The sequence below is a fragment of the Pantherophis guttatus genome, chromosome 4, assembly GCF_059756535.1.
Source record: "Pantherophis guttatus breed Tessera chromosome 4, ASM5975653v1, whole genome shotgun sequence".
NCBI classification, from domain to species: domain Eukaryota; kingdom Metazoa; phylum Chordata; class Lepidosauria; order Squamata; family Colubridae; genus Pantherophis; species Pantherophis guttatus.
Window position 1 is genome coordinate 73,436,967 of NC_142066.1, and position 15,834 is coordinate 73,452,800.

Genomic DNA, 15,834 nt, shown 5'->3' on the forward strand with positions numbered 1-15,834 from the left:
AGCTTTTTGGTTTTGGTAACTAAACCAAACCAAAGCTCAGATAGGACTGTAAAGCACTGTGAAGCAGTATATAAGTCTAAGTACTATATCTATTGCTATAGATATAGCAAACTTCAGATAGTGACATAACTATTAATTTCTTCATTTCCAATAAAAATTATGATCTGTCTCAAACTCAGGCAGAATGAATCGCAGGAATAAAAGGGCTATATCAACGTGTGGACATCTCAGTTGTTACTTTAGTATAAGTCATACTTAGTGTAATTCTCTAATTTTTTTTTGCACAATGTCAAACCTGAAGCGAACGTCATCATTTCATAAATAAATGTACTCTGAAAAAAATGGATTGTAATTATGAGTTACAATCATAGGAATTTTGGATTCTCAAGGTAAAGCTCAATGGGTTGGTCATGTATTATACTAAGACACATTTTTAAAATAATGTTTATTGACTAATTCATAATTCACACAACATTATGTTTAAACCAGGTCAGTATGATATATAAAGAGTTGCCAAATCAAAAAGAACAACAACAACAACAGCAGCAGCAACAACCACCTTCCCATCCAGAAATTTTCCTTCACTTGCTATCCTTTCAGTACAGGTTTCTATCCTGTACAAGCTAAGTTGTAGTCTTGGGCTAAACATTAGAGATGAACATAAGAAAGGGCACTATTTTCAATGTTTTGTGCAACTGAGGTTAAAGAGCAACTTAGACTGAACAGAGGCCAAAAATAAACTTAAAGGTGTTCAGCACACTAATTAATGTCTGTGTAAACATTTGAATAATATACATAAAGGCTTAAATATAGAATTTAAAGTGTTTCAGAGAAATACTTTGTTGCTGAGAAAGATTATTTTCTCACAATAAATATTGTGAAAAATATTGTGCTATTGCACTTCTAGAAGACATGCAGGCAGTTTGTTTACTAGTTTTTGATTAGAAAGTTGTTTTGCAGTAAGGCAAGACAGTACCTATATACCCCTTGTTGCCAGATTAAATTCAACTTGGCTTTGTTAGAAAAATATTGCTTAATAGAATAGAGAAGCTGGCACATTAGAAGAAGAACATTTTAAAAAGGGAGTGCAAGAAACAGTTTAAAATGGTGAATCCTATAGTTTCACACATTTTCAAGAGTAAAATTTTGATGGTCGTTCACAGTGCATTTGAATCTCCTCAGCAAGACTGAGACACAGCAGAATCCGCCTTTTCTCAGCTGTCAGTTCCTCTTTGGGGATCTGTCCCAAAAGTTTTTTGGCAAAGATAATCAGGTCTTGCATGAAAAGGCCAACTGGTGAACATGGAGCCTCAGGGAGACATTCCAAGCACCCACTTTTGAAACAGAAGTTGATCTTCTTATCTCGTTTCATCCCTGGAGCCCTTTCTTCAATCCAAGTCAGAGGCCTTAGATAGAGCAGAAGGACTTTTTTTAAAAGGAAGAAATCAAACTTTCCAAAGAATTGTTTAAAAGATGTCACAAAGATGGCAAAATTGTCATTAAAGTCCAAGCTTTTGAACTTTATGTAAATAATTGTCATCTAGCAGTAGAGATTCGTTGCTTGGTTTGTTTATGTTTAGTTGTGTGCTTTGCTTGTGTACTTTCAATAGAAATAGACTCTCCTTGCATCAACTAACGTTTTGATAATAGCAGGGGAGAAAAAAGATTCAGGTATTATAGCCTTGAATGGATAGAAGTATACTGCATAATGCATTTGCCAAGTAATGTATACTGAACATGTTCTATGAATTACTGATTTTAAAACAGTTATTACCAAATTGGTACAGTTATGTCAGTGGGAGTCATGCGCTGGCCACTGTTGCTCAAGCTAAAATCAAAATCATAAAATCATGTCACAGAGATTAGTGAGCTTGAGTAGTTGGAACCCGGTGGCCAGAAAGGAGATAAAAAGAAATGACATAGAATCTACTAGTGCAGTTTGAAAAATACAATACAACAGTCACATTCCTATATTTTTGTATATTGGAATCAAGCGATGTTGGGATTGCAATCTATTTTTGTGAACTCGTTTGAAAGCTTGATAGCTTGTGAATATTTTATTAGGAAATAGAGAAAATAATGCACAATGATAACATACATTTTGAAAAAGGGACATCACATCACAGTAGGTTTATGACAAAGTATAGCAAAATACCCTATGATGACATTTCATGAATATTTCGTGGGCCATTTCTGATTCCTTATATTTGTGGGAATATTAATTTACATGTGATGCCTCTTTTAAAACACATTGTAAAGTTTACGCTTCTCCAAAGACATTCTTATAGATATTTTATTAAATAAATATTTTAAAAGAGTAAAAACCGTACAAATTTTGAAAGAGAAAAAATAAGGAAAAGAAAGAAAAATAATATAACTGAAGAAAAATGAAAACAGGAGAGGAGGAAACGAAAGGAAAAGAAAGGAAAAGAAAGGAAAGGAAGAAGTGTCTCTTGATTTTTTTTAACAGTCAGTAATATATATATATATATATCGTATTTTTCTGAGTATAAGATACATTTTCCCCACCCCCCTAAAAGAGGCTGAAAATTTGGGTGTGTTTTATACTCTCAATTATTTTTTTCACTCTTTAGGTTTGCAGAATTATTACAAAATTAAGTCAAGTCACAACTGGCAAAGTTCCAGTGCTAGATTTTCAAGTCTAGATCTAACAGCTCTTGGTTTTTTATAATGAATTTCAGATAAAATATTTTTTTTATATAACATGATATGCTATTGGTATTTAACACCAGATAATTTTTTTAAAATATATAAGGCTACCTCAAATGTATATTGGAAATATAAATATAAAGAAGGAACTTTTTACCATCTATGGTGGACCTGCAACAAAGCAAAGAAATATTGGAGTAGGATTCATATCTTAATACAGAAGATTCTGAAAGTGAATATCAAGATAAAACTTGAGACTTTTCCTTTAAGCCTAATCAACAAAGAACTTGAAAAAAAAGGAACTTTGATGTATATATGCTGACAGCAGCAAGAATGCTAAATTGACAAAAATGAAATGATACTTTCATTCCAACAAAGAATGATTGGCTGCAAAAGCTGATGGAGTTAGTGATGGAGTTAGGAAAGATGGCTAAATTGACTGCTTTAATTAAAAAAATAATACAAGTAATTTTGTATTCTATTTGTAATTTCGTTTCTACTTGGAAACTGCTTCTGGATTTTGTGCTTGATGTGGGAAAAAAATGAAATGAAAAATGAAACTTTAATTTTGGGTTTTGACAATTAAATTTGTTGTTACAGAAATGGCTAGTACATATTACTATTGTACTACCATAGGTTGTATGTTATTACCTTATTCTACTGTGTTAAAAAGAGTCAGAACTCAATTCTGTTTTTCCTTCCCCCTTTTACTTTATACTTTCTCTTCCCTTATCCTGTCATACTTTCCCATTATTTTCATTTTTCTTTCTATTTTGTATTTTAATAAATTAATAAAATTATATCTATAAAATTGAACTTCAGATGAAATCCTACTCCAAAAGGTTATCCTCAATGAGTTCAATGGGAGTAACCTCAGAATAGATGTACAGAATGTTGAAGATCAGATATTCTGTGTCAGTCTGCTAATTCTTTCTCTGTGAGATGGATCTCACTACACATCTCACTAGAGCAGGCTAAAATAGGATTCTATATTTTTTGTTCAGGATCTTGTGAGATCTCAATCACTGTTCTATCAAACTGAATGAATAAAGGAATCAATTTAAGCCATAATATAGTTGCATTGATTGGACATAGCATTCTATGTGAATACAGTAACTATGTTCTGTTAATCTGGGCTCAGAGTTACTAGTATGTTGTATGAACCCAATCAGTAAATACTAAAAGGCAAAAAAATATAGGGGAAAAAAATCCATCAGGAAGAAGCTCTTTTATATAGATGAGATTATCAAAGAAATTTAGGGACAATAGATTTTGAGCTGTTTGAAAACCAGGCATTCTCAATCACCAGACAATATTGCCTGGAAACTGGAAAAGAAGAAAGCTAGCAGGTGAGTCGTGAGATATCCAGTGTGATCATAATTGCTGTCAGCCTTTAATGACAGTCAAAATAATGACATGATAGTTTCTAAGAATTTTGGAGTGTATTATAATATGGTTGGGGCATTAATAAAATTTTGGAAACCTGTCAGAGCCATATTCATATTTCTAATACAATGAAGGTATATTTGCTTTGAGTTTCTTTCTCATACTTTTTCTTCCGAGGACTTAAAAATTATTTTTCTCTGTCTCACCTTTCTATCTATTCTCTTCCCCTTCCCAAAGTCAAACTAAGCACATGGTTGGATCTAACTGTGATAAAATGTCACCTAATGGGAGAGGATAATTCTGCCAGCTTTGAAAAAGGCAGTGTTTCACCCCCTCTTCAAAATGCCATTCTTAGTGTGACTACCAGGAGACAAATGGTGAACTGAAGACTGTGATGGAATGAACAGTAGACCGGTTGGAAAAGGAGAGGACTTGAGATTGTCAAAATGTGCTCCAGACTGTTGAACCTTGTGAGGAGATTGAAAGATAACTGTCTTCAGCGGATTTATAGCAATGGGTGTTGAGGGAATAGCTATCTAGCTCAAGCCATGGTCTAGGCCTTCAAGAGGACATTCAACTTCCATACTTCCTTTACTAATCCTTTCAAAAATTGGTTAACTACTTTTCAACTATTAGGAAATATTTGATTAACACATTTGAAAATATGGATCAGTTTTCTTGAATCCTTAGTGAAAGAAGTTTTAAATATAAGTTTAAGGATTTAAATACAATTGTTTTTGAAATAAACACTGGAGGGGTGAGACGGACAAAGAAAAAATGAAAAGAAATCAAGCTCTAAGGCATTATTTGAAGGAACTAAAGATTAAGATTGTTAAAAGTAAAAGCAAGTAGTGTAACATTGATTTATTTGATCAAGACTAAAATAAGCGTGTTATCATCGCTGATAATTCTTGATAGAACTTTGTTGATCAGAATTTAACAACAAGGCTTTAAGTATTTGTTTATAGAAAAGAGACGGGATATAGAAAAAAATAATCATTTGTTTTATTTTAAGAGAAGGTGATAAGTCACTAAAATTGTTTATACTTGTGATAAAGGGAGAAATAATTTCTTTATAAATTTGTTTTTTTTTCTTTATTCTTATTCTTATTTTCTATTCTTATTTTTTCTTTTTGCAGATCAATAATGCTTGGCTTTAAAAGTACCCTTTCAGGAATTCAGCTACAGATCCTGCTCCTCAGGTTCAGTTAAACTGACTACTGAAGTGGCAATTTGGCCCTTGTCCATAAACATTTTATGGTTAAGTCAGTGAAACTATGGTAGAATATTAGGCAGCATATTTAAATTAAGTGCTGCTTCTATTTCTTAGCAGTCAATAATCATAGTATTAACTCAAGAACTAATATTAAGTCAAGGACTAAATGTCCTGAAGCACAAATGGAAGAGCATTGAATAAATCAAGTAGAACAAAAGTGGAAAATTTAAGAAACAGATCATATGCTGTTAAGGAAAACATCAAGAATCAAGAATCTGACTAGTATTTTTAATGATTTTACAAGCGTTTCAGAGTGAAGGGAAAAAAAGTTTAAAATGGCGACTGCTGAGGCTTGAGAAGAAGAAGAAAGCCGAAAGTAAAAGTCCTTCCGTAACAAGCTACAAAGTAGCGGAATAAACAGTGCTGGCTAGAATCTGGAAGAAAAATATCTATTTTAAGTTTCTTTTTTCTTGGAGATTTGTACTTGATCTTGCTTGGGGAAAAGTTTTCTTTCTTTAAAAAGAGTTTGTGTGGCAGGATGGCGTTAAAACCAATAAAGCCTGACAAACAAGCAGTGGGGGGGGTGTTCCCCCATTTACAATTATGTGAACAAGCTCTGAGCTTACAGACTCAGCAGAATGGATTTAATTTAAAAGAATTTGTCCAGGAGGAAATGGCAAGATATCACGAGACTGTGAACCAGAAACTTGAAAAATTTAGGCAAGAAATTAAAGAAATGATACAACTAAAGTATGATAATTTGCAATGAAAGATTGTAACAGTGACTAATGCTTTTTCAGAAATTGTTATAAAGATGGATACAAATATCAAGTTATTAGAGTCCAAAATGGAGGAAGTTGATGATAAGATTAATAATTTGGACAATAAAATACAAATAATTGAAAATGATTTGCCAAATATTCAAGACAATAGCTTAGAAGTAAAGTCTAAAAAGGAAGCTGCTCACGAGACTTACAATGCAGAAGATATAAAGCAAGGGATTGAAAAAGAAATTACCATGATGAAATACAGGCTCACGGAATTTGCGGTTAGAATGAGAGGGTTACAGGAAAATAATAGAGATGATTTAAGAAAAATATCTGCTCAAGTTCTGGCCGGGATTTTAAAGGTTCATCCTGAGGAGGTATCTTGTAAGATTGACAAGGCTTATAGAGTAAATTCTTGGATTGCAAAGCAAAGGCAATTGCCTAGAGATGTGGTGATTTACTTTACAGACAAAGAAATAAGAAATGATATTGTGCAAAAATCTTTTAATTCTACTCTACAATTGTATGGAAGAAAGATCTGGATATATAAAGAGTTGCCACCTAAGATTCTAAAAGATAGAAAGAAATTTGGATTTTTGGTGACTGAGCTTAAGAAACAAAATATCCCATTCAGGTGGGACCTTCCAGTTGGTATAATATTGAGATATCAAGGAGAAAGATATCAGCTAAATACTGTTGAAAAAGCGGAAGAATTTTACTACAAGGTTCTCCAAAAGCAAAATCAACAAGAGATAGAAATTCAAGATAAGCAAAAGGAGGTGGAAGTAATGGAAAAACAACAAGTTACAGAGGTCCTTGTAGATGAGCTGCTTCTGAATTCTCCTTCAGAGGTCTCAGCTGGACTATTTATAAATACAAGAGAGGCGGCTCTGGATTCTAAAGTGATGACTTATCAAGTTACAGACCAGCATGGAAATCAATCAGTTGATATAAAACTCATAGAACCAGAATGGAGATTTAAGCCACAAAAGCAAAACCAACAAGATCAAGTTATAGATCAGCATGAAAACCAATCTAACCCACAAAAAGTCAAGAAAGTTAAGAAAAGAAGAAGCAGGTCATACAAAAACAAAAACTTTTAAACCAAACAACAGTGTAATGCCAGTTATTTAAGAGATGACTGAATACATGAAAAGATAGTTGAGGCGAAGTATTGGTTTATATTATCCTGAGGAGAGTGACAGACTTCTGCAGTGCTGTACTTTTGGGATGTGAAAAGGGCCTTAAACTGAAATGATTGGAACTATCTTTTTTTTTTTTTTGATTCTTTGATAAATATACTATGTTTATGCTGAGCTACAAGGCGAGAGAGTTATGGAATTGGGGCACGCAGATGATCTGGCTGTTACCCTATTACGGTGGTTGGAATTAATAATTTGGATAAAAGACACCTTTACAGACACTATATGGAATACAAATATAAAGTCACTCGGGTGGTTTTTTTTTTTTTTTTTTTTAATGAAGATATTTGCTATTGATGGGGGCAGATGGTAATTGAAGATACCGAACATACTGTTGGAATTAGGATGTGATGTTACCCTAACATGGGTGATGGAGTTTACAATCCAGCTGAAAGACATTACAGAAGATATCATATGGATTACAAGATTAAAGTCTTTTTAAGAGGATTTTATTTACATAAGGGAATATTTTTTAGTGGTGTGGACAGAAGAATAAAGATATTATGAATTATTAAGTATGGTAGTCTTGTAGGAAAGTGGGTGGAGACAGGTTAGTTTATTGATTGTTTAGTTTAAGAAAACATATTATGTTTAGATATGAATATATGTAAAAGATTTGAGTTAAGAGATATAATGAGGGGGGTGAAGGAAATGGAGACTATGAATTGAATAAATGTTAAATTAGGATTTATTATATAGTTTTATAGCGGAAGGTTGCTTTGAAATGTTATATTAATATACATAAAAGATTTGATTTAAGAGATATATGTATCGGGGGGTAGAAAAAGGGTAGATTATGAGCAGAAATCGCTAAACTGGGAGATATAATAATATTATTATGCTAAATTAGGAGTTATTATATAATGTTATAGTAGAATGTCATTTTGAAACGTATAGTATAAGGGGGATATGATAATATTATTAGAAAGAAAGGGTCAGCATAGGGGGATGGAGTAAGGGGATGGTAAAGTATTATATAATCTGTTATGAATTTGGGTTTTATTATGAAGAAGCCACAGGGGGAGGGGAGGGAGGGGGGGTTAGGGAGGAGGGGGGGGAAAAGGGGGGGAAATTTGTATTTGAAAAACTTTTTCAATAAAAAAAAAAAGAATCTGACTAGTGGGAAAAAACTACAATCTTAGTTTCCATAATGAAAGATAAATTTTATTCAAAAAGCAACATTATTTACTATTGACTAGTAGCAAAATGATCTGGCTTTAATTTCAGAGTCTATTAGAGTTTGGCTGCTAATAAAGTCAAATGAATGAATGTATAGATGAATTAACATTGTTTCTCTAATTATGTATCACTATTAGCAGGAATAAAATTATTTTGATTAATGAACATTTCTAGTGCTTAAGAAAACCAACCTTTTGTTTGCAGTCTGAAAATGTACTGTCATTCTGAAGTAGTTTTTTTCTTGTTCTTGTTCTCTTGTGGCAGAAGTGACAGTGAGATCTCCAAAAAGATCCACCAACCATGTGAGGCGAGCAATGCCACTGAAAGATGGGAATCCTGAATATCTTTCATCCAATGGACCCCCTTTAGGAATAATAAAGAAAACTTAAAAGCTGGAAAAGAGAAGATTTTAAAATATCTTCAGACAGAACTTAAAAATAATTAGAAAGTATGAGACCTGATCTACACATACAAGTGGCAGATTGAACTGTAATACTTTAAGCTATAATTGAGGAATACAGAGGCTCATACTGTTCTCCTTGTAAATATTTATTCTTTCATAGTTATACCCTTTGGTATAGTTATCCTCAAAGGGCTGAACTGCAATTTTATTTATGTTCACAATAAACACTTTTCAAAATATCTTCCAACCACTTCTTTTTCTACCTCTAGTATGAAATGACTCAATCCATTCATGACACAAACCTACATATACAAATATTTTTCAAATCAGGGTAACTCATCAAAGACACATGAAATCAAAGGATCTCTAACAACTAACCTGTGAAATGTAATGTTCCCTTCACAAGCTCCTTTCCTGATACCTCTTTCTTCAGTTGCTTATATTCCTCTGTTAGTAGTTCAATATGTTCCACATGGAGGATCTTGCCTGCCATTGAGCCAATTTATATTTGGACAGGTTACGTGTTATGATCACAAAGCAATTAATATTTAAGAGCAGCAGAACATCCCAAAAGAAGAGTTATCAGTACATAGATTGTATTATAGAAGGTATGAAAGAAATCATATATTTTTAATTTCTTCTCTCCCAGTTGTGAAAGCCATAACTCTTTAGATAAGGGACTAATAACTTTTAAGAAAGAGGCAGGAACTAGCTATGGATTCTGTTGTCCTGCATCAAGATGCTATGCTGAGAGAAGAAAAGCAACATTCTCATTTTTATTCAACTATTCATAAAGAATCAAATAGAATTATGATTGTACTGTTCTAGAATGTATACACAATTTCTTTTTCTTCCATTCAATCATGTCAAATTCTCAGAGACTGAGTTAATAAATCCCTGAAGTTGTCTAGGCAAGGTTTTTTCAGATGTGATTTGCCATTGCTCCCTTCCTTCAGCTGTGAGAAAGTGACTGATCCAAAACCACCCAGCTGGCTTTGTGCCTAAGGCAGGACTACAATTCATGGTCTCCCAGTTTCTAAACTCATGTCTTAACCACTCACCAAATTGGCTCTTCTACACTCTACATTACAAAGTCCTCAATTCCAAAATGAAAAATTAGATTAGAATCCTGCGATTCACTCAGTAACTCAATATCCCTATTCAGTATATGAACAGAACTGAATCCATTAAGGGTATAGATGCTTAGGTACTAAATGGATAACATTACTTAGGATGCTACCTACTAGTTAAAGTTCTATCTTAAACAATTCTGACTTTGACAGAAGAGGGAAGAAGAAATGGAAAACAATAACTTGTGTATCAACATTTAAACAATAGATGTGTATTCTGTATTATATATTACCTTTCAGCTCTGCCAACTCCCAAAGTTCATGAGCTATTTTTGCAGACAACGCCAAAGGGTACTCAACAAGGACATGCTTGCCAGCCTCTAGGAACTTCCTTATAGAAAAGAAAGAATTTTATATTTTATACTTCCCTTAGGAAGATGAAAGCAGTATATAGATATCCTCCAATTATTATCAGCAGCCTTGGAAAACTATCATAAATAAAGCACATTTTGGCCTTCCTCTAAGTAAACATTTAAAGCCACAACTATAGATACTAGACACTTTATTACTTTATAATATGTGTAGTACATATTATATACTATATATATATATGTAGATAATGAAAGCAGTTCCCAATAAGATGCATGTATATTTATTCTGCTACTTTTCTCACTTTCATAATTTTGAAAGCTGGGAAAAGATACAATTTAAATATTATGATATTTGATTTGCATCTGAATGTAAAGCTTAATATTTTTTTCAGAATTTGGTTCTAAAATGTAACTGATGGATGCCTAATTATCAATTTAAATTATCATCACTTTGATAATACAGAAAATGTTAGTGGCTTCTATTCTGTTTTCCAGTAGATAAAAAAACTGTATGCCTCGCAGATAATGAAAATAAGATTAAAAAAAACATGCATGCACATGCACATACATCTATATCCAAATAATAAAGCAACCCGACCCAAGTATTTTTCATTTTAAATCTATTTTAAGCTTTTAATGGATACTAATTGTCAACTATGTTAATAGACAGTAACTATTTGAAAGCTATAAAAGATTCCAGATTCTCTGGAAAGTAGTAAAAAATGTGCAAATAAACAACAATTTGCTGCTCTTTAACAGTTGGCCTGTTGATATTATTTCTGTGATTTTTTAAATTTTGATCTCCCCCTTGGCTATCTTGCTATTTAGAATGGCATCTGATCAATGAACATTCTAATGGCAATTTGATATTAAGAATTCAAAAGGCAATACCTTACACTCTCATTGTGATTTTGGTTATCTGTACTGATGATGGCAGCATGAACCTCCGGATTGTCTAGAGCTTCTTGCAGACTAATTTGCTTGACTTGATAAACATCACCTAGAGATCTTCTAGTTTTAGCAAAAAAAAGAAAGCAACTCTGAGAAAGACTTCCCTGAGAATTCCCAGATTATAAAAAAGCAGGAGAAGAAGTATTAACATCTTAATGTCAGATCTAGAAAATCCAAACTGAAGTTGTTTTTCAAGTATGGTTTCAATGGATTGTTAACTTTGCATGTTAACTTTGCAGTTGGACCCTGATAATATGGTGAATTAATGCTTCTCTTCTTTGGCCTACTAATCTCAATTTCAAGATCCTGTTCTGACCCATACACTGTATGAGATTAAAATATTAACAAGGAATAAAGTTTCTAACAACTTAAATTCAAAACAATTGCTTCAAGTTTGAAAAAAAGTTGCTCTGGATTTGAAATGGATTATTTCAACATTTTTGAAAATGTTTTGACCTTATAAAAGGGTATTACAACATTGAAAAAGTATAGAACGGTTCAAACAGCCTATCTGAAAGCCAGAGCAATGTTTCCAAATTTAAAACAAGGTTGTGAATTTGATTTTGTTTGCATACTGTTATTCTCCAATATTTGGAGTAAATTAGCTTAATAACTGAAAAATACAATTGTCCTCATTCAATGAGAAATATATTACAAATATTTGTATGGAAAAACAGGATTTGTGACTTCTAGCAGAAATGTTCTCAATGGTGATATAAATATAGAAGACAATTAAAAACGACCTGTGATGAGAGTCTAAGAAGGGAGTACTTCAGGGGAGGCTGGGGGGTTTTATGTCGGAAGGCATTGGACGGGAACTGTGTAAAAATAATTTTTTAAAAATAACCTTATCCTCTTTCCCACCACCCCGGAATCAAGATGCTCCTTCAAGGGCTCTTCCAAGTAGCCCATGGTTTGCATCTTCCCACCGAGAATTCTTATGCTTGTGATTGTTTTATATATATAAATATATCTATTAAAGATTTATGGTTTCTAATAAAATAGCACTTCAAACTGTTAAAATATATATATATATATATATATATATATATATAGAAGATAATTCAGGCACTCCTTTGCATTAAATGAATCATATTGCTTAACAACTATTTCTGTGTTTTGCCATGTAACTCATTCAATTGTGCCATTACATTCTGATTCTGAAATGGATTTTATAATTTCAACTAGGAAATGAGAATAAAGCCATAGGATTTAAAAACGATGGGACTCCATAGTCAAGACAAGACATACATTTATCTGACTACAATGTATCTTGTTAAATTAAATAAAGAGGCCCTCTCACCTAGAAACAAATCCCAATAATTTAAGATTCTCAACAGGACTGGAAGGCAAAGGATTTAGCAAATCTCTGATTCGTACAGATCCAGCAATTCCAATTCCAATCACTAGTGTTCCAAACATTGCCAATTCTATATGAAAAAGGAGAATAGAAAGAAACATTAAAAAATACTATGAAGAAGTATCTGGCTTTTGAGCTACTGCTAAGGCAAGCATAAAAAAAAAACGAGACACAATTCAGGCAAATGCAATCATTTACTTTTAATGGTGAAATTGCAAAACTAATTACAACATTCTTCTAAGTTTTTTCATTTTTCAGAAGCTTGTTCCTCCTTTTTTGTCTTTACTATTTTTGTCTATAAAAAAACCTTTTTGTTTTTAATTTAGTGCCCCCTTTCCTGTCAATTTATATAGAGTGAAATGAATAAGAATAGTTTCTATTTATTTTCTGAATAGCCTTTACAAGCAGGTATATAAAAGATTCTCTGGAACTTTTAAAATTTACTCAGCTTGCCTAAGTGCTCCCATCATCCTTCTAAAAAATGGAGAATATTTTTATTCATTAAATTCCTCATATGTGTGAGGAAAATCGGGCTAAATGGCCAGCAGCATGCACAGTAAGTAAAAGACATCAGTCCACAAATAATTGTCTATTCTTGGCCTCTCCAATATTCCATCCATTTCTCCACTCTGTCAACGATTTGCTGGAGGAGGTGAGGCAATAGTTTTTTAAAAAAATAATCAAGCAATCCAAGAAGAAACATAAAACATGGACAGAAGTACATACCTGGGACAAATAGGGTGGGACCTTCTTTTGAATTGATGTACACAGGTCACAAAAGGTGCCTTTCCTACATACAGAAGATATGAGAGTAACGAAAGTAACATTATTCAGGGTTGAATCCCGACTTTATCTACTTTTTCTGTGTCCTAGAGATAATCCTTCATACTTTAATCTGCTTCAGATAAACACAACTGACTTGTTATCACTCAGAAACAGTACATGGGTGTCAAACAGAAATTCAGTTTTAACAAAAAAAAAAAAAAACAGGACACAGTTCTAATGAAAGTATAATTTGATTAGCTGAAGTATATCTTTACTTTTTTAAAAAAATAGGTTCTTTTTCTTTAAAAATCATGAATTCTCTATAATGCTATACTATTATTTTATTATACTGTAATAAAAACAGGCTGATTTCAGAAAACTTCATTTTTCCCACCTGAAATCCCACTTCCTCTTCATTGAAATTTTTCTTTTCATAATAAAAATTCAGAAATTTTGGTTAATTGGAAACCCCCTCACATAATTTCCATTTGTTTATCAGTTTAAAACAATCATGGAGAGTTATGCTATTATTTTTTATAAAAGTCATCTATACTATTACCCACCAATAGCCTAAGACATTGTTTAAATCAACATGCAGTTTACTGTCTCCTTTATCAATGGGAATTTTTCTATTAGTTCTTATAGTCACAGATATCTGTGATTAAGAGGACTAACTCAATGTTCAAACGGCAACAGTTAACTACTTTGAAGATTTCGATTCAAAACTAGTTTAAAGAGATTGGGGTGGATGGGTTGCCTTCCAATCAATTGTCACTCCTGGAACTGTCTGGACAAGTCCCTTTAATTTTCATTCTACCATGGATACTACCTGAAATCAATTATTGCTTTTCCTCATTAGCTATATTCCACAAGAGATCTTTCTTTTTTATGTATGTATTACCACATCTATTCTGCTATCTTAAGCTATGTCACATTTTCCTCTTATTTATTTATTAAACTTGTATGCTGCCCATCATTTAGATTCTGCCTATATACCAATCAGATGTTGATGTTACCTTGGACCTTATAAAGTCATAAGGTTTCTTTATAATACAAACTGTTTTATAACAAGAAATAAAACTGCTGTTAATACATGTAACAGAATAACAGAGCTGGAAGGGACCTTGGAGGCATTCTAGCCCAATCACCTTCTCAAGCAGGAGACCCTATACAATTTCAGACAAATGGCTATCCAGTTTCTTTTTTAAAACCTCCAGTGATGGAACACCGACAAATTCTGAAGGCAAGCCATTCCACTGGTTTATTGTTTTCACTGTTAGGAAATGTTTCTTTAGTTCTAGGTTGTTTCTTTCCTTGATTATTTCCAGCCATTGTTTCTTGTCTTGCCTTCTGCTGCTCTGGAAAATAGATTGACGCCCTCTCCTTTGTGGCAGCCCTTCAAGTATTATGCTAGCACATAACCCCTTAGTCCTTTTTTTCACTAGACTGGAAGTACCCAATTCCTGCAACTGTTCTTCATATATTTGAGCCTCCAGCCTCCTAATCATCTTTGTTGTTCTTCTCTGCACTTTTTAGAGTCTCAACATCTTTTTTATATTGCGATGACCAAAACTGGATCCAATATTCCAAGGGTGGTCTTCCTAAGGCAGTATAAAGTGGTAGTAACACTTTAAGTGATCTAGATTCTATTCTTGTTAATGCAGCCTATGTAACTATATTAATATCTTTAATACAAATAGGTCTTTCTGGAAACTACATGACAATGAAAAGATCATTGAGATTTTCTATTAGTGATAGAATTTTGCTTTTCAAATGTTAGCTTAATATTTATAGGTCATGAATTAAATTTAATTCATAATGCACAAAAGCCTCTTCTAAAGTTTATCTCACAGTCAATCTATGGAGCAAGTTGGTCTAATAGACAGTGATCCAGTGAGCGTCCACACTAGAGATGGATTTGAACCAGGGGTGAAATGCTTCCGGTTCAGACTGGATCCCCCGATCCGGTAGCGATGGCGGCAGGTGGTTCAGAGAACCAGTAGCAAAAATCCCTGCCCCCCCCCATGCCCAGCTGAGCTGCACAATCATCAGAGGCTTTTTAAAAAAAACTTTTAAAAGCATTTTTTCTACAACCTCTTCAGCAGAAAAAATGCTTTTAAAAGTAAAAAAAAAAAGGCTCTGATGATCGCGTGGTTCAGCTGGGATCGTCAGAGGCTTCTAAAAGCATTTTTTTCTACAACCTCCTCGGCCAAAGAGGTTGTAGAAAAAAAATGCCTTTAAAAGCCTCTGACGATCCCAGCTGAGTTGCCTGATCGTCAGAGGCTTCTAAAAGCATTTTTTTCTGCAACTTCTTAAGGTTGTAGAAAAAATGCTTTTAAAAGTTAAAAAAAAAAAGTTGGCCACACCCACCCAGTCACATTACCCCCCCCACCAAGCCACGCCCACAGAACTGGTAGTAACAAATTTTACATTTCACCCCTGATTTGAACCTTTTAACAGATTAACAGAGTTGGAAGGAACCTTGTAGGCCATC

The 15,834-nt window shown here is 33.2% G+C and overlaps 1 protein-coding gene across 7 annotated transcripts in view; it reads right to left on the reverse strand.

Annotated features, from left to right (window-relative positions):
* Positions 1–430: 430 nt before the first annotated feature.
* The window catches only part of BLVRA (biliverdin reductase A), a 38,459-nt gene continuing 23,055 nt past the window's right edge, over positions 431–15,834 (reverse strand). For 5 of the 7 annotated variants that reach the window (XM_034416509.3, XM_034416510.3, XM_087892416.1 and 2 more), the window contains 7 exons: positions 13,302–13,365; positions 12,519–12,645; positions 11,156–11,275; positions 10,187–10,284; positions 9,202–9,309; positions 8,612–8,783; positions 431–1,406 (listed from right to left, as the gene is read on the reverse strand). In XM_034416509.3, the coding sequence (XP_034272400.1) occupies positions 1,133–1,406; positions 8,612–8,783; positions 9,202–9,309; positions 10,187–10,284; positions 11,156–11,275; positions 12,519–12,637 (891 nt within the window). In that variant the 5' untranslated portion in view covers positions 12,638–12,645; positions 13,302–13,365 and the 3' untranslated portion in view covers positions 431–1,132. The remainder of the gene's footprint in view (positions 1,407–8,611; positions 8,784–9,201; positions 9,310–10,186; positions 10,285–11,155; positions 11,276–12,518; positions 12,646–13,301; positions 13,366–15,834) is intronic. The other 2 variants (XM_087892417.1, XM_034416511.3) reach the window with 1 other exon arrangement.